Source organism: Tauraco erythrolophus, chromosome 6 (assembly GCF_009769465.1).
Source record: "Tauraco erythrolophus isolate bTauEry1 chromosome 6, bTauEry1.pri, whole genome shotgun sequence".
NCBI classification, from domain to species: Eukaryota; Metazoa; Chordata; class Aves; order Musophagiformes; family Musophagidae; genus Tauraco; species Tauraco erythrolophus.
The window spans coordinates 30,962,470-30,986,409 of record NC_141470.1 but is presented as its reverse complement, the minus strand read 5'-3'; the positions used below and the strand labels follow the sequence as shown (position 1 = coordinate 30,986,409).

The window sequence follows — 23,940 nt, the reverse complement described above, 5'->3', positions numbered from 1 at the left end:
GCCCTGCTTATTCTTGCAGAAGTGACCTTCCAGGCCAAGGCCGAGACGTGCGGACAAGGAGGTGTGAGGAAGTTTACGCTGATCGTGTTTGTGCTCTACCTGTGCTGTAAAAAGAGAGGATTGTCAGTCCAGAAACGCAGCAGAGAACAAAATCCATCGTCTCTAAAACAAAACCAAGAAGCTCATTTGTGAACTACCGAGTCTTTATATGAATGTAAATAAATATTAAACTTTGTATAGTAAAACACTTTTTTGGAGTCAGAGTTGCAGCAAATAAACATTTTCCACAGCAAACACATGTTAAAGTGATTTCTTTTGAGTGTGTCTCTCTCTACTAGCAAGACAATTAAAGACAACATGCAGACTTATTTCATAGCTGCTGAAAAATTACTGAAGAAGAAAGAAACTATGCTTGACCCAGACCTACATGTGAACTGTCCCAGGACCCCAAGAAGCCTAGAGTTTAGGATTATAGTTAAGACTCATCTCTACCAGAATAAGACTCATGCTAATTTATCTTATTAAACTGGATTTAAATGCTATTGTTATATATCAAAGGTTTAAAGCTTTAGAGTTTTTGAGAATATTACATCTGAAAAGACACAAGAAACACAAAGCAGATGTAAAACTGTACACCTAATATCACTCACCCAAATGTGATTTTTTAACTTGCTGTAGAGTATTGCAACTGAAGTTAACAGAACATTAACTTTCAACTTTCTGATGTTTTGGTCATCAAACTACCATAGCTCCTTTCAATCAAGCAGTCTGGTTTTTTGACAGATGGAATCCTACATCTCTCTTTAATCTTTTTCTAAATTAACTTTTACTTAATGCTATTTCTTTATTAGATGTCTTATATCTACAAGCCTATGTTTCCTACAGGCTTCCTTGCTCCCCAATTCTGCTGTACTATCTTTTGTGAAGAGATCCTGCTATTGTGGGCCAAAAATGGAAGCCTCACAAATCCCTTTGCCCTCAAGGTCGAGGGTCTCCTCCTTGATGGTACACAGAAACATAATCCTTGTTTACCACTTATGTCAGTGAACACTTACCTGTGGTGCACACTACAGCAGCCCACACAGCTCTTGTACTGGCTATATGCCCAGGGTTTACGTCCCATGGAAACAAGAGAGCAAAGACAGCAGTTGCACTGATGCATGCTGGATTTCATCACAATACAGGACAGGATGTAGCCAGAGGGCACAGCCAGACCTGGGAAGTCGGAAGCACTCCCAGGTTCCCGTATACAGTTAGGGCTTTATTGTCTGAAGGGCAAAAATTATCCCACTGACAGCAGGAAGCATCTAGGCAGGAAGTCTGAAGACAAGCAGAACGAGATGTGTGAGTGCAAACACTTCTCTGCCCTTCCTGCAGCTTTCCAGCCGCCACGAAGGGGTCATGGAGAACAATGAACGCTTTACTCCATTTCAAAAAGCATACAGTGGACCAGAAATAATTATTCAATATCTCTGACTTCTCTCTATTCAATGAGAACACAGAGGAAAACGTCAGGGCTGATCAAAGAGGTGGAACATCTTCCACACAACGGCGGATAGATAAGGAATCTGCAACCTTGAAGAAGGACAACAGGAGTGAAAGGCAGAGAAGAGAGAGATTACAAAATCTGGAGTGCTCTGTGGGAGATGAACAGGGAGTGGCTGTGCACCTCTCTTCTAACACAAGACCTGGACAGGATCATACAAAACTAGCAAGCAGCAGGTTCAAAGTTAGCAAAGTAAGATAGTTCTGCACACAACATGTAATTAAGTTACAGACCTCTTTGACCCTGGATGTTATGTTGTTGATAAAAGTTTATGAGTTCAAAAAAAAACTGAGTAGTGTTCTCTGGAAAATTTTTAAGGACTAAAAAATACAAAGGCTCTACATATGCCTCAGCCCTGCACTGAATCATCAATTCCCAGAGGCTGGGAGGACAGTCTGAGACACTACTGTACCTGCCCTCTTTCTGTGATGTTCTCCTGTCACTAAATGCTGGATGTACCAAAGACGAGTGGGAAAGCGGTCTCACCCCAGACTGCAGTACTTCGTTTTCCACAGCTCAGATATTTTTGCAGATAATAAAGGATTAGGAGTAGCCAGAACTCCTAAAGATGTGGTGATACACAGTTCACTTAAAAGAAATTATTGAAATAACATGGAGAAGACGTAAGTAACTGCAAGGATAACTTAATTACCTTAATAATTGGATTAACCTATGAGGAAAAGTCATGAAAATGAGAGGAATGCAAAACCAAACTACAAAAAGGGGATTTAAAAAAATGAGGAAGCCAGTCAGCAAGACCCTACATGAAATGGTATAAAATCTTTAGACTCAGCATGGAAATTGCAACAAAAGTGTTGCAAAACACATGCACAGCCTTAAATAAAAAGTGAAGCAAGGAACCAAGAAAAGGCAGAGTGGTTAAATGCTCAGGATTGAGCATTATTAAAGCATAACATCTGTTCTTTGAGGAACAGCATGAGGAGGAGGTAGATGGAAATGGCATATCTAAGCCTGCTGATGTATTTAGAAAAGAGCTGGAGTTTATAGAGAAAATGTAGTACTGAAGATGGAAATTAGGAGGAAGAAAGGTACATAGGTACTCAGCAGATGTGCTGGACTAGCAAAAAGGGATTTAAATTACACGGATGTTGCAAAAGACCCAAGGCCGTAAGTATGTAACAAAAGATACACTTCTAACATAATGTTTACATGCAGATTCAGCAAAAAATTCTCCTCTTTTTTTTTTTTTTTTTTTTTTAACTGGGAGCCCAGGCTTTTGTTTTCCAAGTGGTGATTGAGCACAGACAAACTTTTTTGTTAGAGAAAAAATACACATTTTACTGATTTATCCAATGTTTTACTGAATACGGTATTGTATTCCACTAAAGTCTCTTGCAAAATCAATGGAAAAGGCGATCATCCCACGGGGCTTAACATAATGAGAAGATCGAAGGTTAAAACTAACGGCCTAAAACTACATATGTCCCACAGCAAAATTTCAATGTTATACTAAGAATTTTCACCGTGTTTAAAATAGTTGCCTAATGTCGTAGCTAACCCCCACGGCGCTTAGTCACACTCTTCTTTGGCATCCGAAGGCAGCAACCCTCATCAGAAAAACACGAGAAGCATTTGGGCGATGCGCTGCTCAGATCCGAGTTGTCAAAGGGTTTCCGCATTTCATTTCACCGGGCCGAAAGTTTACCGTGGAAGAGCGGCGGGTACAATTAACCCCCAGAGGCGGACTTGTGCTAAAAAAAAAAAAAAAAAAAAAAGCCTCTGGTTCTGAAAAAAAAAACAACTCTCCCACCCAAACCCAGCAGTCACCAAGGCTACACATGGCAGGGGGTGGGGTACTGCCCGGCCCCGCCGCTCAGCCGGGCGCGGCTGGCACCGCCCCCGCGCCGGGGCCGGGTCAGTCGGCCCGCCAGCCCGCGGCTGCGTGCGCGGGGAGGCGCGGCGGCGGGCGGCAGTGCGGAGAGGCTCTGGCGGCGGCGGGATGTTCAGCTGGCTGGGGAAGCAGGGCGGCGGGCGGGAGCGCGGCGGTGGCAGCGACGTGGTGCAGACGGTGACCGGGGGACTGCGGGATCTCTACCTCCGCAAGCTGCTGCCGCTGGAAGAGCACTACCGCTTCCATGAGTTCCACTCGCCCGCCCTGGAGGAGGCCGACTTCGAGAACAAGCCCATGGTGCTGCTGGTGGGGCAGTACAGCACCGGCAAGACCACCTTCATCCGGTAGGCGCCCCCCGGTGCCGCGCGGTTCCCTCACCCGCGGCCGCCGCCGCGCCCGGCCCCGCTCGGGGAATGCCGGCCGGCGCCCTGCCCGCCTCGCCCCCGCCGCCCGCTCGGTAATCCCCGCTCACCTTCTGCCCGGGGCGTTTCTGCTGTGCGATAAACGCCTCCTCCGCGCCAGCCGCGCACCCCGCGGCGCGCTCTCCCGTGCGGGGCTGCGGCCGCCCCGCCTGGCCGCCCCCTGCGGCGTGCCGAGCCGCGGAGCGGGGACCGCCCGTCTCGGTGAAGGGCGGCTGACAGCTCCGCAGCGGGGTTGGCAAGGCTGGCGTCTGGCTGCTGCCGGCCGTGCAGGGCAGCGGTGACAGCCCGGTGGCCCCCCCGAGGAGCGGGGCTTATCCGAGCGCCTCCCGCCCCGCGCCGGGGATGGGAGCCGCTCCCCAGTCGGTTACGTGCTCTGTAACTCTCCTGCCAACTTCCTGTTTTAAGAGTTATTGTCTCGATTTCATGGTCTTCTGAGAAAGTGTAACGCCGCTCTCTACTTCCTTTGAACTTTTTTAAAATCTCTAAATTATTTCCAAGGAAAAACAGCCACTTGGCGTTAAAACGGCATGGCTGCATCGGCCATCACGGACCGTTTAACCTTATCTCCTCTCCCTTCTTTCCCGAAAGTAGTTTAGTGCAGAGATGGGATGTGAAGATAGAGAGAAATGCGACAACGCTTTTGGGCAAAATACACATGGTATCTGGAATGTCTTCCCCCCCACCAACTCTTTTGGTCGATTGCGTTGGAAAAGCAGTGTGGCTAATGAGGCAGCTTAACAGTGTTGCTGTTGTAGTATTTTCTGTCTTTCCTGCCTGTCTTACTGCTAAGTTGGTTAGTAACTGATTTTAGGAAGCTGAGGTGTGCCTCAGGTATTAGGAACTTGTGAATATTTTTCATATATTTGAGTGCGTTTGCCTCTCATATGCCACTTACAAACAGTCTAAGGTTATACAAAACTCTGCAAAAGACACTGAGAGGTCACTTGGATCAAATTTTGACCTGCTTATTATATCTGAAGTTCATTGTAGTCCTCCTGTAAATTTTAAAAATGTTTCTCTTTTGGTTCCAAAGGTTACTGGCAGCCTTGCCATAACACTTTTCTTTTTACGCTGTGAAAAACCTACCTTCCTTCTTCTCCATTGGAGAGAGAGGCTTACTTTCACTCACCTGCCAGCTTGTTAGATGTTTACAGATCTAATCGTGTTTCTTTTCTGGTTTTACAACTAGCTAATTGCAAGCTTAAAGTTCAACTTGGTTCTTATCCAAATATTGCTGAATTCTTGCAAACACTTAAAATGGGTAATTTGGATTTTCCTAACATTTCTTTAGCCATGCTGATTAATTTTCTTCTTTAAAAGTACAACTGCTTTGTTAGTCTGTATATATTTCCAGATAAGTGTTCTTACCTGGGGACAGGGGATGGTGAGAGCATGGGTAACAGGGAGACAGAACAGGCCCAAATATGTACGTACCAGAACCTGTTTGGCCTGTCAGCTGAGCTGCTGTGTCATTGCAATTTATAGGAAACTTTTTTACCCTCCTGTAAGAGTTTGCCTTGGATGAGAACACGTGTTCTTGGTTTATGGACATTTGACTTTTCTTTATAGTTACCCAAATCTGACTGTTGTACAAGTCAATATTGCGTTTAGAAATGCTGATATTCCTCTCAGTGCCTTAGATGTATTTTTGGTACTGTTGCTTTGTGAGCAACTTGTTATCACCTTAACCATAAAATACTGAGCAATAGGGTTGACTGATAGTAATGTACAGTCCGAATGAGAAAAGAAGTATCATTCAGTACAACTATTTGCATCTTTTTTAGCACTGGTCACTGCTGAGCGAAAATACCCAGACAAATTTGACAGCGATAAAGTTTTCAAAGATGTTTTCTAACGTTTTATTAAAATATCTGACTCAATAGAGGAGATGACTTCTACTGTGATGTGCCCTTTTCTTCACCCACTTAACCCTTTCTCTTGTCCCCATTTTAGGTAGATTGCAGAGTAGATTAATCCCTTAAGGTATTGACCAAGACAGGAATTGACTGTTGAGCCTCAATCAGTCATAGAACAGCTGTTACTGCTTCTGAAGGACCACAGTCTGACCTCACCATGATGAACATTCAATACATGAGTGGTCACTATAGAATAGATAATAATCGGCCGAATCAGCAAGAGAAAACGCTCCATTCAAGATAGGCAGCAATTTAGACAATAGCTTCACAGTGACTGTTATTGAAAATCCAGTTTAGAGGAGAAAAAGAAAAGCAAGAAAGAGAAATGCTTGTATGCTGAAGGCAAGACTTAGAAGACGACATGGGAAAATATTATAGCATCCAGGTCAGCCACAAATACATTTCCCCTCTGGTAGGCTGAATTTTCCATGGAAAAATGTCATACGCTCTCTAGATTGTTATAATTCCAGGTTTATTGTAGATAGTTTTTCTCAGAATGAAGTGGGACTATAGGCTTTTTTTCCTACTAGCCTTTTAACAAGCAAACATTATTTTAAATCTTGATTAAAACTGCTTTTTGTTCCATGTTTCTCCATTTCATAGTCAGCAGGGCACACTAGATCTGCTTAAGTGTTTACTATTAGATTTATGTGTGAACATAACAATTCTGTTTAGCTGACAAATATTCGTTTGGGATTTAGTTTGATGTAGACGTTATCGTGAGAACTTCACATTTTCATACCTCTGACACATCCACATCCACCCAGTTCCTTCCACTAAATCCTGGAAAACACTGATCTGGCAATGAGTGAATGTCCCCGGGGGAGTAAGATATGCAAACAAACGCTTCCAGGTTAGTGACAGCTCTTCTGGTCTTTCACTTGATGCTGTTTATCCTCTTTGCACTTGGAACAATGCAGTGAAACCGGCCAGTTTCGCTGTCTAAGGTGTTGCGTGATGATACTGTTTTATTGAAGTATCTGACAATTCAAACAAATATATCCAGGCTCGAATGGTGATACTTGCCTGATTGTTTTTAACGGGGTGGAAGATAGGTGAGAGCCAAATGCTTATCTTGCATGTGAGTTGCTTGGCCTCACAGCTTGTGCAATTCTCTCTATTTTTTCTGACTACTTTAGAGAAAGAAGCGGGGAAAGGAGGGAGAGGAGAGCAGAATCATATCGTGTGGAAAAGAGAAAGAAGCTTGTCAGCACGAGTTTGTAGTTGCTGACCTTTTTCTTTCCTTCTAACAATGAATTAAACTTCTAGTCTAATCATGTTTAACTTGTTAATAACTCTTCTATTTTAAAAGTGTAAGAGACTGACTTTTTTCTTAAGAACTTATCGAGATGAGGAAAAATAGAAGTAAATTCCTCAGCTCACCAGGTGGTGCTTTTAATTTGCTCACAGGTATTACTCAGAGGTTGAAATGGTAAACTTCCTTCTATTTAACTCTGCCAGAAATGAGTTTTGTGAAAGCACCCTTTTGTGTGCATAATATCTCGAGTCTGCAAGTCATGCACAATGATTTGTATGGCAAGAATGGGCTGCATCTATTTATTCTGGGAAGAAAATATCCCTCTTCGTTTCTTTGGGTGAAAGCTGGAACTTCTTTGTACTAGTTCTACATGAAAGTGGTGTTTGATTTATTTGGAGCAGAATTCTTACATTAAAGCAAACATCCACTAGTTTTGCTGTGTTTTTAAAAAAAAAAGCGTGGAGGATTTGGTGCAGTATGTAGTATGGATGTGAGCAGCCTTAACGAAAGGAGACTTGAGTTTGTGTCCCCATGTGCCACGTGCCACACAGCTCCCTGCCCAGAGCTGCTCTGTCCAGCTCACCTGTGTTCGTGCGTTAGTAGGGTTTAGCTAAAGCATTTGGTTTTTTATGCAGATGGTTATCTGCATCCACAACCATGAGTAATCTTTGCTGTCTCTGGAACTTTGTAAACTGGTTTCCCGTTGGCTGGCTATAGATCTTGCAAAGGAACACAGATGAATGTTTATTGGCAAAGCAGAAAGGTTATAGCCCAGGTAAAAACAAAGGGAGAAGTGTCAACAGGATGTCTGTTGTTTGATCTAGACTGTCTTTGGGAGTTTGCTATTTTTAAGCATTCTTCCTGTGAACCTTTGTGAACTCCCTCTCTGCTGAAAATTCCTGACAAGGGCATTTGGTTGCAGATGCTAAAAATCCAGGTATTTTCCTGTGTTAATATAGCATACTGTACAAAAACATTTGCAGCTTTTCAGTGTACAGAAGACTGATCATCCCTCTTGTGTGGCTAAGTGAAACTGGTATTTTCATGCTGAGAGGAAGTGTGATACAGCTTGTACAGCCAGTGCTCAAGAACTAGGGTTTATTTTAGTCTGTGCTGATTCTTGATGTGCAGCTGTTAGCCAGTCTTAATGGAAAATACCTGCCTTGCAAAGTGTTTCCTGTGTCTGTTCGATAGCTGTATCAGGCTGAGCACTGTGTATGTTGGGTGGGACTTGGTATTTAGAAGGAGATCTTGCCTTCCGTGATTGTTATCAGTGTGAAAGCCTGGGTTTTAAAGCTATGTCTGTGACATTAACTTGGAAGTATCATTCCAGTTCAGGCAGCTAATCTGAATTTGCAGTGTTTGAGTTCCAAGCTGAAAATACAGATGTTAGAAATCCTGAAAGGTGCTCCGTACCACCAACTCTTCGTAAACTCTTCAAGTGTTACATGGGTAGCAACTTCATGAGCAGGCCATGAGATTATTTTATTTAGTAATCAAAAAGATCACCACCGCTGAATGTCCATAACTATGCCTGGCAGGTTCATGAGCTTACAATGGATAGCAATTATCCCATTTTCTTGGAAGTGTCTTATCCTGCATTCAGATGGGACTTCTCTCATGTGCATTTGATTCAGTGCAATGTTCTTCACTGCTGCTCTGGGAGCTTCTTGTCATATATGTTGCCGCGTTATGAATTGCTGCTTCCAGCAGGATTCTGGGAATAACAAGCCATATAAAGAGAATAACTTAATTTTAAGTCTCATAGTGATACTTTCTCTTTTAAAAGAAGGGCAGTCAGGAAAAGCAGGATTGAGAGATTTTGAAGTAGAACATTGTATCGTGGAAAGTCTTATTTTTATTCAAATATATGATTCAAAATCAATGCTATGGGTAAGTCCAGCCTGAAAAATTATAGTGACTCTTGTGAGTTGGCCTTTGCATTGTGTGCTAGAGGGCTCTAGTCTGCAATGGTGAGGAGACAGGAACACTCCTGTCTCCTCTTCTGTGAGGAGACAGGAACACTCTTTTGTGTTTCAGGTGTTTAGCTGTTTGCTACAACACTTGAAAATCCTGGGTTTCCATGCATAAAGGGTTCAACTGCTGAGATATCAAAGGAGTTCTGTATTCATTTTGTTACTTGATCTACTTGATAAGATGAGCGATCTGCTGCATTGTATGCTTCTGCATGTGCTGAGAGGTTTGAGTATTGGGTTTTTTTTGCTTTTGGAGAGGGGCTAGTTTTGTTTCCCTGTTACTGTGCATTAGGTACAGCTTATTCTAGAAGTAGAACAAACTGACTTGGGCATGTTCTGGCATGACTGTTCTTAATGTTCCTCCTTTCCCTCAGTTTTTAACATTGGCATTTTTTTTATTTGTTTGGAAGCAGAAAGCTGCAGGAAATCTCATGTACATAAATAACTGTTCTATTCTTTAAGTCTCCTAGATCATAGGTTGAGCTGATTGGAGCCGGTGTGCTAAGGCTAATGGAAAAAGATCTTTGAAATGTCTAGTATATATTTAGTCCCTTGAATTCAACTTCTGTGTACTGATCTATAAAGTCTGTGAACGTTTGGGTATTGAATTTAAAGACAAACAGAGATTGTTCAGCAAGTACAGACACTTTGTAGAATGTTTTTTTTGCGGCAAAAGCAGCCTGTAAGTCCTCTCAAATCAGTGTTGGTTTATGAAATGATAGCAGAACAGGCATAATGCTGTTGGATTAAGGGCCAGAACAAACCTGTTATTCAAAGACTGTTGTTAATATAGAAGTGCTCAAACCTAACTAGTGCTGTCATTGGATGTAGGACCATCACCTGTCCCTGAAGGATTCTGGTTTAAATCCAGCTTAGATTAAATAAAAAGTTAAATTTTAGTTGGTTAAACATTGTGGAGGGTTCTTTTGAGAACTTCAGGAAACCCCTGGAATTAGTATGAGATGACTTGAGTTGGTTGGAGAATTTTAATGCTCCTGTAGTGTCACATTACAGCATACTTGAAAACAATTTGGTCTTAGTCTTGAGGTGAATGTTTTCAAGATGGTGCCGTTGTGAATGAGGACAATAGCACTCATGCTTTAAAGTTAAGCAGGGTTGTCTGCTTCTGTTTTTGAAAAGTGGTAGTTGTCATAGTATAGGCTGGAGGAACGTGGTAAGCTGGAGGCTTGCTTGATAGGCTTGGGGCTTCTCTTCTCACTTGCCATCCAGGAAAGGATGCAGACAGACTTTTTCTGCAAATACATGCTCCGGTTCCGTTAAGTTTTAGCGTTTAAATAAAGCCTCCTTCGTTTGAGGCTTTCTTGTCTGGAAAGTCAAGACTTGGTGTATCAGACTTGGTCTACTGAGTATGTGCTGTCTGCATCTCTGAGTGGACTAATCAAAGGGAAATGCAAGATGGTTCCCATTGGTGTAGTGCTGTCTGACTTGATGCCTCTCTGAAGTACATTACCGTTAGGCCTCAAATTCTGCAGGTCTGACTTAGTTAACTACTTTTTGATATGTGGTCAGAAGAAAAAAATCCTTTCCTCACTCCCAAACAGTTGTAACTGTACTGTCTCATAACTGTGTTATCTCTTCCTGCGGTAAGATGAATTAAAGTTAGCAAAATCACACTGAGGTCATTGAAGGGTTAGATCTGTTGGCAAACTGATGCTGCTCATGTGCTGTTTCAGACCTCTCCCTTTTAGCAGCAGCAGCACTTGTATAAACTTGAAAACACACACAGAAGCAGCAATGTCTTCTAGTATAACCTACAGCACTGGGATCATTGGTAGATGCATCCACTTGAATGGTTCAGGTGCTGCCGTTGTGGGAATACTTTCCACCCTGTTTTTGTAAAAGGATTTACTTTATTCTTTTACCTAGTTGTGAAAAAATCAGTTCTTTTTTTTTTTTTTTTTTTCCTGCCCCCTGGTTAATAGAAATAATGAAATGCAGGAAAAAGGTAATTTCATTATTCTAGAGTGTGTATATCCTTGGGATTTTTCAATCAAATTGTAGGTATTTGTTTTTGCCATAGTTCACAGTCATTCATTCTGTTACTTTTTGTATTCTACGTCTCTAGATACCTGCTTGAACAAGACTTTCCAGGCATGCGAATTGGTCCAGAGCCTACCACGGATTCTTTTATTGCTGTTATGTATGGAGATTCAGAAGGAAGTATCCCTGGAAATGCCCTAGTTGTTGATCCTAAGAAGCCATTCCGCAAACTCAGCCGCTTTGGAAATGCTTTCCTGAACAGGTGAGATCCGTTTGCTTGCTGTCTTTTGATTTTATTTTTTTAATGTTTAAATTTGTACCTGATACCATTTTCAAGCATCCATGTTTTTTACTGAGTTTTTTCTACTGTATTTGTTTTGAACAGCATGGAATAAATATTCAAATACAAGCAGAAGCAGTGGCAGTTCAAGTGAATTTAAAAACAAACAAAAAAAACCTACCAGTGCTAGGTAAGGTAGTACTAGCATAGATATATTCAGTTACCAAACAGAAAAAAATATTAAAACCAGTTCACAGAAAATTGCTGAAATGCTCCACCAGCTGACATGACTGTAAGATGTTATGCAAGCTGGAACGCAGAGTCAGTTGGGGCACAAATTCTCCCACTCAATAAAACTGATAGATTAGCACTATTATTAAAAACTAGCATCCAAAAAAAGGAAAAAAATACTTTGATGTTGTCTTGTTCCTTTCCACTGGTCTCACCAGAGGTCTTGATATAGCACTTAAAAATTGTGAATTGCTGGATTATCTAAAAAGGCCTACAAGAATACACGAATATTTGAATTTAATTTTTGAATATTTGAATATACGTTCTGGATAAATATGTATTCAGACTGTTAAGGGTTTAATTTTGACTAGCTGGTCTTCAGGCAGTCCCATAGACGGGGATGATGGTGTTAGTTTCTGGATGGCTGCTGTGTATTTGCGAAAAAGGGAAGAGTTGTTCGTTGGCCATGAATATTGCCATAGGTAACTTAACTGGAAACATTTAGCCTGTTACTTAAAAGTTATTAATAACTTTGCATTGTGTGAGCGATCACCTTGTTTTCTTCCTGTATTTGATGGTAGCTTGAGATGGAGGCCTGGCTTTGCAAGCCAATTAATCTAAATTGGTTCTCTTTTAACAATAAACTTTCCTGTTTGGCCGATAACCACTGGCATGTGTGTTAAAAGTTCGTCATGTCTTATCTCTTGCTGTGCTTATTCACAGAAGAAAGTTTATAGCTGCTTATAGTTGGCTTAGCTATCACTTTGCTGAGAGATAAGAATATGTGCTGTGGGAAGCTGCAGTCAAGTCCCATTTTAAATAATATAGTTGTGGTCCAAGACCTCTTTCTGTGAAATTATTGGCTAAGTCTTGTCCTCCAGATCACTTTTCTGTTTCTCTTTCCCTACCATTGTGATCTCTACGAAAAGTTGCTATAATCATACCGCAAATAATATTTTGCACAATACTCAAGTATTTACATGGAACATGTAATAATGCCACACGTTTGCTTGGGTGATTGGTATACACGTAATTTTTTGGTTAAATCATCTGTCTAGCTAGTTGTGTCAGGTCCTGAATCTTATTCAAGCAATATTACTTGCTAGCTAAAAAGATGTACATTCAAAGTAACCGACTGAATTATTCCAGTTCTTTTGGTGACTGCGATGATGTTATATTGCAGTGCTTTGAGCAACCTGATCTTTCCCAACAGTCACATTTGCTCCTTAGTTTTGCAGCAAGGATCTAGGTGCTTGTATTCCCCTAGCATCACCCTTGGTCTGCCACTCTGATCATATTGCTGCTTTTTGAAAACTGGTCAACTCTGCTCTTTCCTGCTTCACCTAGTTGAAAATATCTTGGTCTTCAGTTCAGCATCTTTGAGTAACTTCCCCATTCTTACCTGCAATTACGCCACATATATTACATTGCTTTCTCTCATTTGCCATGCTGACAGTCTTTTGTACCCAATATTACATTTTTCCCTCCTCTCTTAACAGATTTTTCTCCACTCCCTCTCCCTTGCCCCCGCTGTTTTAATAAAATGATTTCCCAGTTCTAGTGTTTCGCTGTATGGAAGAACTTGAGGCTATGGAGACTTAGACTGCAAGGTGAAGTGCCCTTTTCATCTAGGGTGAGGTAGTGGGGAAACTAAAAACAAACAGGAACACAGTAGCACAATCAAGGCTTGTACTTACCAGTTAGCTGCATTCATTTATTGATATTACTTTGCATCTTTTTTCCATTACCCCTTCTTATTTCCTCCTGTATCTCACTGCTTGTGATAAACGTCTCTGTAAGGCTCCTGAGTGTATAAACTTGTCTCTTATTTCCTCTGTGTACTTTTAAGGAAAGTTGTAAGGGGAAGGGATGGGGACAGAACCTAGTGTGCCTTTGTATGCTGGTTAAAGTAACTGGGGAAAGAATATTGGAGCGCATCAGAAGATCACAGAAATAAATTGGTGCTGCTGAGAAGAAACGCATGGTCCTGCTCTATTCTAATGGGTATGTGAATGGACACAAAAAGGAGATTAAATACTTACTAGACGTCATCCAAAGTTAATCTAAAAAAAAAAAGAAAACAAAAAAAACCCACTCCCAAAACCAGATTATTACAAAGTGATTTCATTTTTGCAAACAATGTAACTTATTTTTGCAAGGATAGTGTAATATTGCTGGTTTTCTTTAACAATAGTTTTGCAACAATGTGAAAAACATGACAGTATCAAAGGTCTAATGTGTCATAAGCAGTTACAGTTATCTCATTCACACAACTATTTTTGTAACAGGTGGGGTTTTTTTTGGAAGGGCTGTTGTCATTTAGGTAGATAATATGTAGTTTTGCTTTTTAGGATGCGGCACTTAAAATCACACTTCATACAGGTCATGTGAGAAATAGAGGTTCAGAGCCAAGTCTCAATGTCAAAAAGATACTCAAATACAGCTAGCATTACAGTTTTAAGTCATCTGAAATATTAGTTTGGTGTAAGATTTTTAACCCATCTGTTGCCTTTAGATTATGGATATATTCTAAAAGCTACAGCCAGTTAATTCCAAGTTTATCCTTCTATTTCATATCCTTTTCCTTTGTACTTTCCTCTTCCCTTTGCCACTAATGGCTGCAGCGAAGACTGCAGTGTCTCTACATTTCTGAGGCCTGTAGTTCTCTATTTTCTTGCACGGCCTTTTCCAGCTGTCCCACTTTGGGTGATGCCTTAGTCAAAATACTGCTGTATTGTTCAGCTGGAATAATGGTGCCTGTCTTCCCATAAGATAGGCCTAGAAATATCTCAGGGATACTAAACAAGTGCTGGGCTTTCTGAGGTTGAAATGAAGTGATAAGGAAAACATATCTGAAAATTCAGTCTTCACACTTCCAAATTTCTTCCAAAGCTACTTCGTGTTGTACGTACTAGTGCTGTATTTTTTTGTACTGTTTGACGTGGTCAAATGTATTTTCTTTGTTGCTTACGCACATCTACTATGCTTCCACAAAATGTGTTTACTTCAACATAGTGTCTCCTTTAGATTTTGGAAAGTTTGAAAAATGTTTTTTTAGCTGATGCTGCCATTTCTGTTGTACCCAGGAAGGGATACTGTGTGCTTTTGTTACAGACTTGTTACTACAAGGTCACATGAAAAACAAGGTGAAGTGAGGTGTAAGGATTTTTTTTTTCTTCTTCCTGATTTCCTTTGAACCATCTGAATCATTATCTGTCTGATGATAGCTTCCAAATTTTGATATATCTTACATTTCATATCTGATATTTGACTGCCTGAACTCTTCCTGACTCAGGTTATCTTTGATCTTAAAGTTCTTGATTGATCTTGACTCTGTTAAAACTTGTCGTGTGTGATACCCTATTTTTTGAGGCAGTGTGGTTAAGGCAGGGCAGCCATCCTACGGCCTGAGCCCGCAGCCTCCCCCTGTGCTGGGCTCCCTCTGGGCAGCTGCACAGGAGGACAGCAGGTTATATCGTGGGCTTGTCAGTACGGTTGTCAGCTGCTACCCGGTGAGAAGATTAAACTCTTAACGCAAATCTCTTAAAGGCGGTTTATGATGAAGGGAGGTAAAGCCTGTCAGTTGTGAACTATCCCAGAGTAGTTTGGATTTAACACATGAAGCATTCTGCACAGCTCTCAGAGGGCTTATGAATTATGAATTTTTTGTAATACCACCACTGAATTTGCCTCCCATTGCAGAAGCAGGAGGTTATTGTTTAGAGTACGCTGTGTGTAAGTTGAACTCTGGGTTCTGGCAGTGTGAAAGCTTTGGCTCAGTTTGTGGGAGAAGTGCTGTTGTTTTCAATCAGCTGGCAGCCCCATCTAAGGAGGGTGGTGGGTTAGTGACGGGGACCGTTCAAACGCTGCCGGAGCAGGCAAGAGGTTGACTCGCCAGTGACAAGCATATCATCAGTATGGCTTTCTCCCTGCTTCTGTTTTCTTTTGAATATCTTTGAATTTGGGCAAAAGCTGGAGTACATGAAGAATTGTTTCCTGTGTATACTGATTTTGATGCTAGAAAAATGTTTGTTTTATGGAGTCTTTTTAATGTTGCGCATATAGCCCATGTTGTCAGCTTCTGCAAAATTTGGAATTTTATCAGCATTTAGACATATGTTTTTACAAGATTTTCCTGTGTTTTCTATTTTATAAGAAGCTCTCTGTTTACATTTTGTTTTCTTAAGCATGTATGGTTGCCAAACATAGCAGTTCATTAGGACTTCAGAAACTTTTTTTTTAAAATCTCACCTGAATCTTTCTAAAAGCAGATATGTAAAGGGGAGCTCTCGAGAGACAATGTACATGTGAGCTAGAGCTATTGTTACTAGTTTTTTCTCTCCTCCTTTCCTGCAGGTTCATGTGTTCTCAGTTACCTAACCAGGTGCTGAAGAGCATCAGTATCATTGACAGCCCTGGCATTCTCTCTGGAGAGAAGCAGCGCATCAGCAGAGGTGAGTTGCAGGGCTTGAAAATTACTGAGCTCACTGTTTTTGCTGTACTGGAGAAGTCATCATCCTGATCTGTTGAGGGCCTGTATTAGTAGTATTGAGTGGCGGCATGTCCCAGACTTTTAGTACAAGGCCTATTAAACCCATATTTTAAGGCCAGATGGAGGGTTTGGAATTTTTTCTCTTGAAAACTGGTGGAGTTGGGATTTCTATCATCCTGCTGATATGGTTGCAAATGGCTATGGTTGTATGATCTGTTGAGTAATTAGTGCTTTGACACTCCTGAGAAAAAGCCTTATTTTCATAATTTTAATTGCTTTCCACAAAGTAATGATGAATAGACTCTTATATATGCTATTGGAGTTCATGAATAAAGAAATGTTTCATAATGGCTATAGATCTTCAAGCTGGTCATGTTTAAAAACTGGGCATTGGGCTGTACGTAAGATGCTTCTATTGGAGGCACAGCTGCTAGTGTTGCTTCTTAAGGTTGCTCAGTCATGCCATAATATAATTTTCAGTCAAAAGAATTAAGGTAGCAGGAGGAAGAGGGAATGAGAATATTTTTAGTAAAACGAAAATTCTGCAAAGAACTGAACCTTGGTTTTAACATGCAGTTTAAGGAACTAGCCTGTCTTTGAGAATCTATTAAAACAAAACAGCATAATGTAAATAACTTTCTTCCTTGTTTCCTTCAGCTACATTTAAGGGCATGTCAGAGATTTCTGTGGAATTATAAATGCTAGTGATCCAGTGTGTGGCTTGTGCTGCCTTCTGTTTTCAGACCTTGGCTTAAAAAATGGAAACTTGTGTGTTTCATGTCTGTGGATAGGAAAATAATCAGTTCTTTAACATATCACACCTGGGATCTTTTTGAGGAAATCTTGGAATAAGCACAATATATGGCAACTGTGCAACCATAGTCACTTTGCATTGCACTGATAGAATAAGAGACTAACTTCTTAGGATTGTAATCTAAACTGTGCTTGCTTAGTAAACTGGTCTACTAGATGTTTCTGGGTTTTTTTGTTCATTGACAGGATGTGGAGTTTTTTGTCCTCTTCATTGCTTCTATAGTCAGGTGAAGCATTCATGGGGAGAGCTGTGTTTTCCTATACGTGATATATTGGTGAACGAATAGAGATGAACAGCATTAATGCTCTACATCCGTGCAACCAAAGACTTGAATGTTGTGAAGCCAGATGAGTAAAACAAATACAACATGCTGGTGCTCTTGTTTCTAGGCAGAAATAACTGAGTGTATAACTAATGATCTTTAATCCTGAAAAATCTTCTCATAAGCTGTTCACAAAACATTTAAGTCTCAGTTTACACAGAGAGTCTGATGAAATCAAAGATGATCTTAAATCTTCTGCTTCTCTGTTGTGGATTCCAGCTCCCTTTTTCCTCCACCAAGAAAAATTAGGTGCAGAGAATCATAGAATGGTTAGGGTTGGAAGGGACCTCAAAGATCATCTAGTTCCAACTCCCCTGCCACGGGCAGGGAAACCGTCCGCTACACCAGGTTCCAGGTTGCCCAAAGCCTCGTCCAACCTGGGCTTGAACACTTCCAGGGATGGGGCATCTACAACTTCTCTGGGCAACCTGTTCCAGTACCTCACCACCCTCTGAGTGAAAAATTTCTTCCTTATATCTAATCTAAAACTCCCCTCTTTCAGTTTAAAGCCATTGCCCCTTGTCTTATCGCTACATGCCCTTGTAAAAAGTCCCTCTTCAGCTTTCCTGTAGGCCCCCTTTAAGTACTGGATCACCCTGGAGCCTTCTCTTCTCCAGGCTGAACAGCCCCAACTCTCTCAGCTGGCATCTTTCTCCCTCTCTGCTTGTTCAACCAAGGGAAGATGATGCTTGGCAGCATTCGAGTATCTGTTGCCATTTTCATAACAGTATGGAAGTGAAAATGAAATTAGCAGAAAACTCGAGTATCATATTAATATGCCACTGAAAAAGTGAGCAATTGTGTGACAAAATTCAACGCCATTAGGGACTGCTGTGGAAGTCCCAGACTTCATATCTGGGACAGAGTTATGTTTCACTCCGGGTTGTGTTTTACTGGTAGTCCTGTGTTGCGTAAAGAGCCATATCTCTTCACTGCCATCAAGAATTGCTCTTGCAAGTTAACAAAAGATACGACCGTTGTTCCTTTATTGTTCAGAAACTCCGTTTCTTGATGGTACGTGCCTTATCAAAGGGCAGGTCAACTAAGCCATAAAAACAATTGATAAAGTAGACTTTCACCTGAGTCGACAGTGCTCAGTGATAGCCTCAAACTCTGACCTGTTTCACAGACTTTAACTTGACTACTTTGTGTTTCATGAATTTTTCTTTCTGATGTGTTAAGGATTGTCTTGAATATGTAACTTGGCATAGTTCTTTTGTCACAGATGTGGTTTTCCTCTGTGCTGTTTAGCTTTAATCAGTGTGGTTGTACCATAAATAAGGTTTTGAGAGTCTGCTTTAGAGCACTGTACTTTCTGTGCCCTAGGCCTGCAGAGCAACTGCTGCCAAGGTTTAAGGCTTCATGTACTTAGGCGTCAGCATACATGAAGTACCTATGAGTCACTGTATGGACCTATTGCATGCTCTTGTGATTGGGCAATACTGTGCTCTCTCTCCCTTGTCTGAAATATTCCATGGTCAGATACATTTCCTGTATATGACTCTTGGGCTGCTTTTGCAGTTTCCATACAAGTGGTTTTATGGAGTACAATCTTGATTTAGCCTGTCTGAGCTGCTTCCCGAAGGAGTCGGGCTGACTTCAACGAATTTATGCTACAAGTCTAATTTAGCACATTTTTGAGTTTGAGTTGTTTATATTACTTTCTAAATCACTGTGTGCAAATGTAAGCAGGATTCTGCAAGGTGTCTTCGGCTATCCCTAAATGTGTCTCTGTCAGAGAAGGTTCTGTTTGTATACCTTCAGACCAACAAAGGTGTTTTCCTGCAAAATGTGTGCTGTTACCTCTTAAATTCACTGGCTGCTTCTCACTGGAAAAGATTGCATCAGTGTGCTCCACTGTGGGAACTGCTGTTTCCTTTCACTGTAAAGGTGATAACAGCCTGAAACATAGAGACACTTTTCTATGCTTGCCAGGAATGCTTTGAATATACAGTGTGATTCTTCAGAATTTATTTTCTGACAATTTCACAATGTTATATTTCAAAATTTTATAGTTCAGCAAATTTTTTAGGCTTCCAGTTTCTTTCTATCTCTCAGACTTTCATTTTTCTTATGAATCTTGCTGCTATTTTCTAAAAAATATGTACAAGATGAGATTTTTCATGATTGAGTGATGGAATATGACGTTTAATAACATCTGATAAGTATTCTTAGATGCTTTCTATTCTGCACATAATTAGCATCTGTTTACATCTGAGTTTTTAAATTACCTTTCTAGAAATTTAGCTTGTTTCTAACATTGGTGAGCAGCCACTTTTCTTATTGGCAGTGTTTTAATGTGTTTGATGGAAGAATAACATTACAGGCCCTCAGTATAAAACCTTCACTCTTTGCTGTTGGTGTTTTTTTTCAGTCTTCCCAACTGCTTAACTATTTACCTATGAATGGACATAATGCCTGCATAACGATGAATTTGACAGGTATCACTAGGAGTAAGGTGAAGCCTTCTGAAACGAACAAAACAGTTGAATGTTAACTTTCAGTTTTAATATGCAGGAAAACAGTAAAGGGACTATGTGAAACTACAGGATATGCACTACTTCCCAGTGTGTTTTATTTATAACTCTGAAAAAGCATCCAGGCCATGGGTGAAGGAGCTGATTGCTTTCTGAAGGGTCAAAAATATACAAAGAGCGCAACAATCAAAGCTGTCTCTCTTGACGCACCTTTCCCGCTCCTGTTGTCGGTGGCAGGATGTGCCAAAAGCTTCCTGCCTGTCAGCTCTGGGACTGCTTAAGTGGCTGGAGGAGAATGTGCAGCCGTGTGCCAGGATTGTCCCCGGCCAGACAATGCCCATTCCTGTGCTGCTTCTGCAGCATCACTGGTGACGTTCTCAAAGCCCGTGTCAGACAGAAATGTGCGTATGGTCTGCAAGTTTTGGAAGGAACAATAAGCGTAAGGAGAAGCAACGTCTGGCAGGGTGTGGGGAGGAACTGCTTTTAGAAAGGCAGAGGGATGGGGGTGGTTCATGATTGAGCGGCTTGAAGGTGAGGGTTTCAAGAAGTATGGGAAAGAGCTCGGAGGAAAATTGAAGACATTGGTTCACTTCCATTTTTAGAACTGGAGTTATTAAATACAGGTTATTTTCTCAGTTCAACCTGGCTTATGAAAATGTAGTCATGGATTAAGTAAGGTGATGTACGTAGTTGCAGCATTGTGTCAGGCTTTCCCTCGCAGTGAGACGCTGTACATTCTCCTTAGGATTAGTACACCAACAGAAGTGCAGTAGGAATGTTATCCAGGAATACTGGATCGTGACAAGCTTTCATTAACATAACTGGAGACTTCCATCCCAGATAGCAAAAAGTGCATCCTTCCATGGGGGACCGAGCTCTGTTTGAAAGACTGGGAAGTTTAGATGCTCGTTTGTGGCAAAGTATTAGAAGATCAGCAGGTTGGGCAGGCGGGAAAGGCTGCTCTTACCCACGTCCGAATTGTGTGTTGTAGCCTTGATTGTGTGGTACTTAGACAGCGATGGCAGGAGGGATCGCTGCAGCACTCTGCCCATCCCTGATTGATCTGGGAAGTGGGTACTGCTCTCTGAGTTTGGAGGCTCCTCATTGCAGCGTTCACCTGAGAGATGCCTTCTTCCAGCCCCAGGGGTGGAAGAACTGGACACACTGCCTGTCTGTGCTCAAAGAGGATAGGTGAAGCCCTAATTGTTTTCTGAACTGCAGAAGCTTTGGGAGATGGTTTTAGGGCAAGTCAGAAATAATGTACCTCAGGCCCACAAGGGAAAGCCTGCTGTTTATTTAAATCTTTATTACTAACTGGCACAGAAAATTGATCCATGCTCATGCTGTGTGATTGCACAGCTGTGACTTTGAGCATGGCTGGTGACTGTTGTGCACGAGGCTGGTAGGTTGCCCTGTGCTAAGGACACATGGAGAGCTCATGATCACTCCTCTCATCGGCTGTTTCCAGGGCTGGTAATGACGTGCGGTTTCTCTCCAGCTTTTTCATTCTCTTCCACACTGTTTCATTTTGTTCTCCTCTGCGGTCTCTGCTCAGTCCCTTACTGTGATGCCCCACAGTTGTGCCTCTGTTGGAGGCACAAGGTCACTCCCGCCCTGTGGCTTGGGACAAGCTTAGGAGCTCTGCAGTGCTGCTGGTGGATCACTGCTTTCCTCTGTCCCTTGGCTAGGTACAGGGCTCACTATTGACTTTCTAATGTGCGTCTGCAAGTAGATGTTGTACCTGGTAAGACACAGATCCTCAGGCTGGATGTAATTGCTGGTATCAGTCATTGGCAACAAACCTTTGAAGAAAAAGCAACAGTAGAGCAGCAAGAGGCTGAGAAGTATCAACACCAAATTTTTTTTGTCAAGTTTTCAGCGTTGACCTAGTGCTGCTGAACTTTGAAATCCCTAACTCACATACGTGCGCTGTATGTGACAGGATCCTAAATGCGTTGTGTATCAGTGCTGAAACATTTAATCATGCATCACTTCTCTGCAGTTCAGATACGCTCTAACGTGTAACCACTACATCTGTATATAGAGTAAGTTCACTTCTCATGACAAATTTTCATTAAAGTGAATAGCTTTTTTAGATTTTTTTTATGAATTCTTTTTCTTACCCATTTTTAACAAGCGGACTTTTCTTTCTCAAAGCAAATGCTTCATTAATATTTTATTCATATTTAAAATAAAGTTATTGCTAGTTAACATATATTTGTTGACTGTACAATTGTTTCCACAGTTCAAAATCCATCAGAAATCCGATGGTGGGAATTTCGGTATTTATTTAACCAGCCTTATAAGTCACCTTCTCATATGTGCAAATTGTGGAAAATAATATAATTTAACTTGCTTCCTTTTGCAATTTTGTGTATTTCATTTCAAGCATATTTCCTTCTACATGAGTGAAATCAGAACAGGTTATTGCATAGGTCAGACTTGAGCACTGTTGCAGCTACGTTGTGACGTGCAAATGACATACAAGATCTTGCTTCTCCCTTTCTTTCCTGCTAAATTTTTATAAAGATAAATTATTCACACTGGTTTTGATCAGATTGTTAGTGTAAAGTGAGAAGAGTTCTCTTCCAGCTGTGTTTTGTGCAGTTTTCCTCCTTGCCCTCACCTTTCATCTTGTGTTCAGCCCTTCAGGAACTGGTCACAGGAAGGAACGTACGAAAGTGCCAAAGCAGCATTGTCTGGAAAGGGGCCAGATTTTGCATTCCTTACAAAGTAATGCATTTAATGGGAAAAGTTATGTTGCCTTTTTCATACAGCCAGTTGATGAGTCTGACCTGCATCCGTTTGGATCCTAATAGTACCTTTTTAAAATAGCCCTCTCCTTGCAGTTTGGTGTGTCTGTGCTACATTTTTAGTGAAGTTTTACAGTCTCTCTTTGGGAGGGTGAGGGGGCAGGGAAGACAGATAACTGGGGACGGTTTCTTACTATTAACTAGAATTTCTGGACTTCATTTCATATGCTATTTGTAATTTTTAAACAAAAGATGTAAGACAGTTCTTTCCTGTGTTTCTAACATGGACAGATATGCTCCATGACAATTCTGGAGTTTGCCATTTTTTTTTAGTACTTTCACGTATGTCTGCTTTTCTTGATGTTGGCCCTGGTCAGGTTCTACTGGCAAGTGAAAAAAAGCTGATTTGGTTTTGGATTCCCTGTTAAAGACCAACAACTTGAAGGTATAATGAATAATGACTAGGCTGAACCAGCATTGTTTTAAGAAAAACTAAGCAACTTCACAATGTCCCGATACCCTTTTATTTATACTGTTTAAAAGATGCTAGGAGAATGAGGAGTGGTGAAGAGTCTTTTGTTTGTATCTGGACCAGGTGTATGAAGTGTTTGGATAATTGGCTCATGTATGAGTAGTTTAAGTGGGTTTTCTCTGCTGAGGGGTTGGAGGTTTAAAGGCTTATCTTACACAGCTGAGAAATGACCAAAAACACCCTGGAGGGTTCACTGGTGGTAACTAAGTGTTTCTTTGCTGTTGGCATTTAGATATGCACTACTGGGAGCAAAACTGTTGATTGGGTTACTTTATGCTAGTGCTTGGGTTTTGACTGCTCCCTCTTTTAGCTCCGATTTGCTTCGGAGAGGAAGAGGAGGGGTGGGATGTCAAGTCCCAGCTCACGCTTTGCTGTTCTTTACTCAAACAAGATGAGTCACATCCATGCCATTACCACATCACTAGTGGTGACTCTGTGGATTAAATGTGTCACTTTTATTTGAATAAGGAGTTCCTGAATATTATTTGTTGTGTGGATTAGATATCAGCTGCACTTATAAAAGCATCCAGACAGGTGCTACAAATAGGCTTTCCTCTAGAACATCAAAAAATTTGTTTCGGATGATCAGAAGGGCCACTGCTTGTGTTCTGTAACCTGTCACATCCCCAAAGCCACCAGCAACGCAGGCACATTACTTGTAAATTGGATCTCTGAGTCTGCTGTGGCAGAAATAACAGCAAGTGTTGCAATGGAAGGAGAGATGAGTTTGGAAAGGGTTTTAAAGTCCAAATATTTCCTGTTGCTGACTTATGCTGGAGTGCTGCACCTGTGCTGTTTTCCTTGTTAGTACAGATAGGCAGTGCTACCAAAGTGGCCAGTGATGAAGAGAGCTTGTGGTAAGACCTGCTTAACTTGGGTGCTCTGCTGGAGCCAGAAGTCCTGGGAAGAGGCAAACTTGGGTGTGAGATGATAACTCACAGCAGCACAAAAGATAGTGGCGTAAGAGATGGATGACAAGGTTGAAAGAAGGGCAGTGATAAAAACAAAAGGTGGTACTAGTGAGACCAGTCCAAAGGAAATGTAGGATACAGTTGTCCTGACCTCACT

The 23,940-nt window shown here is 41.4% G+C and overlaps 1 protein-coding gene across 1 annotated transcript in view; it reads left to right on the top strand.

The window, feature by feature from the left end:
- The first annotated feature begins 3,506 nt into the window (after positions 1-3,506).
- EHD4 (EH domain containing 4) overlaps positions 3,507-23,940 on the top strand; it is a 31,478-nt gene continuing 11,044 nt past the window's right edge. The window contains exons 1-3 of the mRNA XM_086613017.1: positions 3,507-3,742; positions 11,057-11,233; positions 15,839-15,936. Coding sequence (XP_086469143.1) covers positions 3,507-3,742; positions 11,057-11,233; positions 15,839-15,936 — 511 coding nt within the window. The remainder of the gene's footprint in view (positions 3,743-11,056; positions 11,234-15,838; positions 15,937-23,940) is intronic.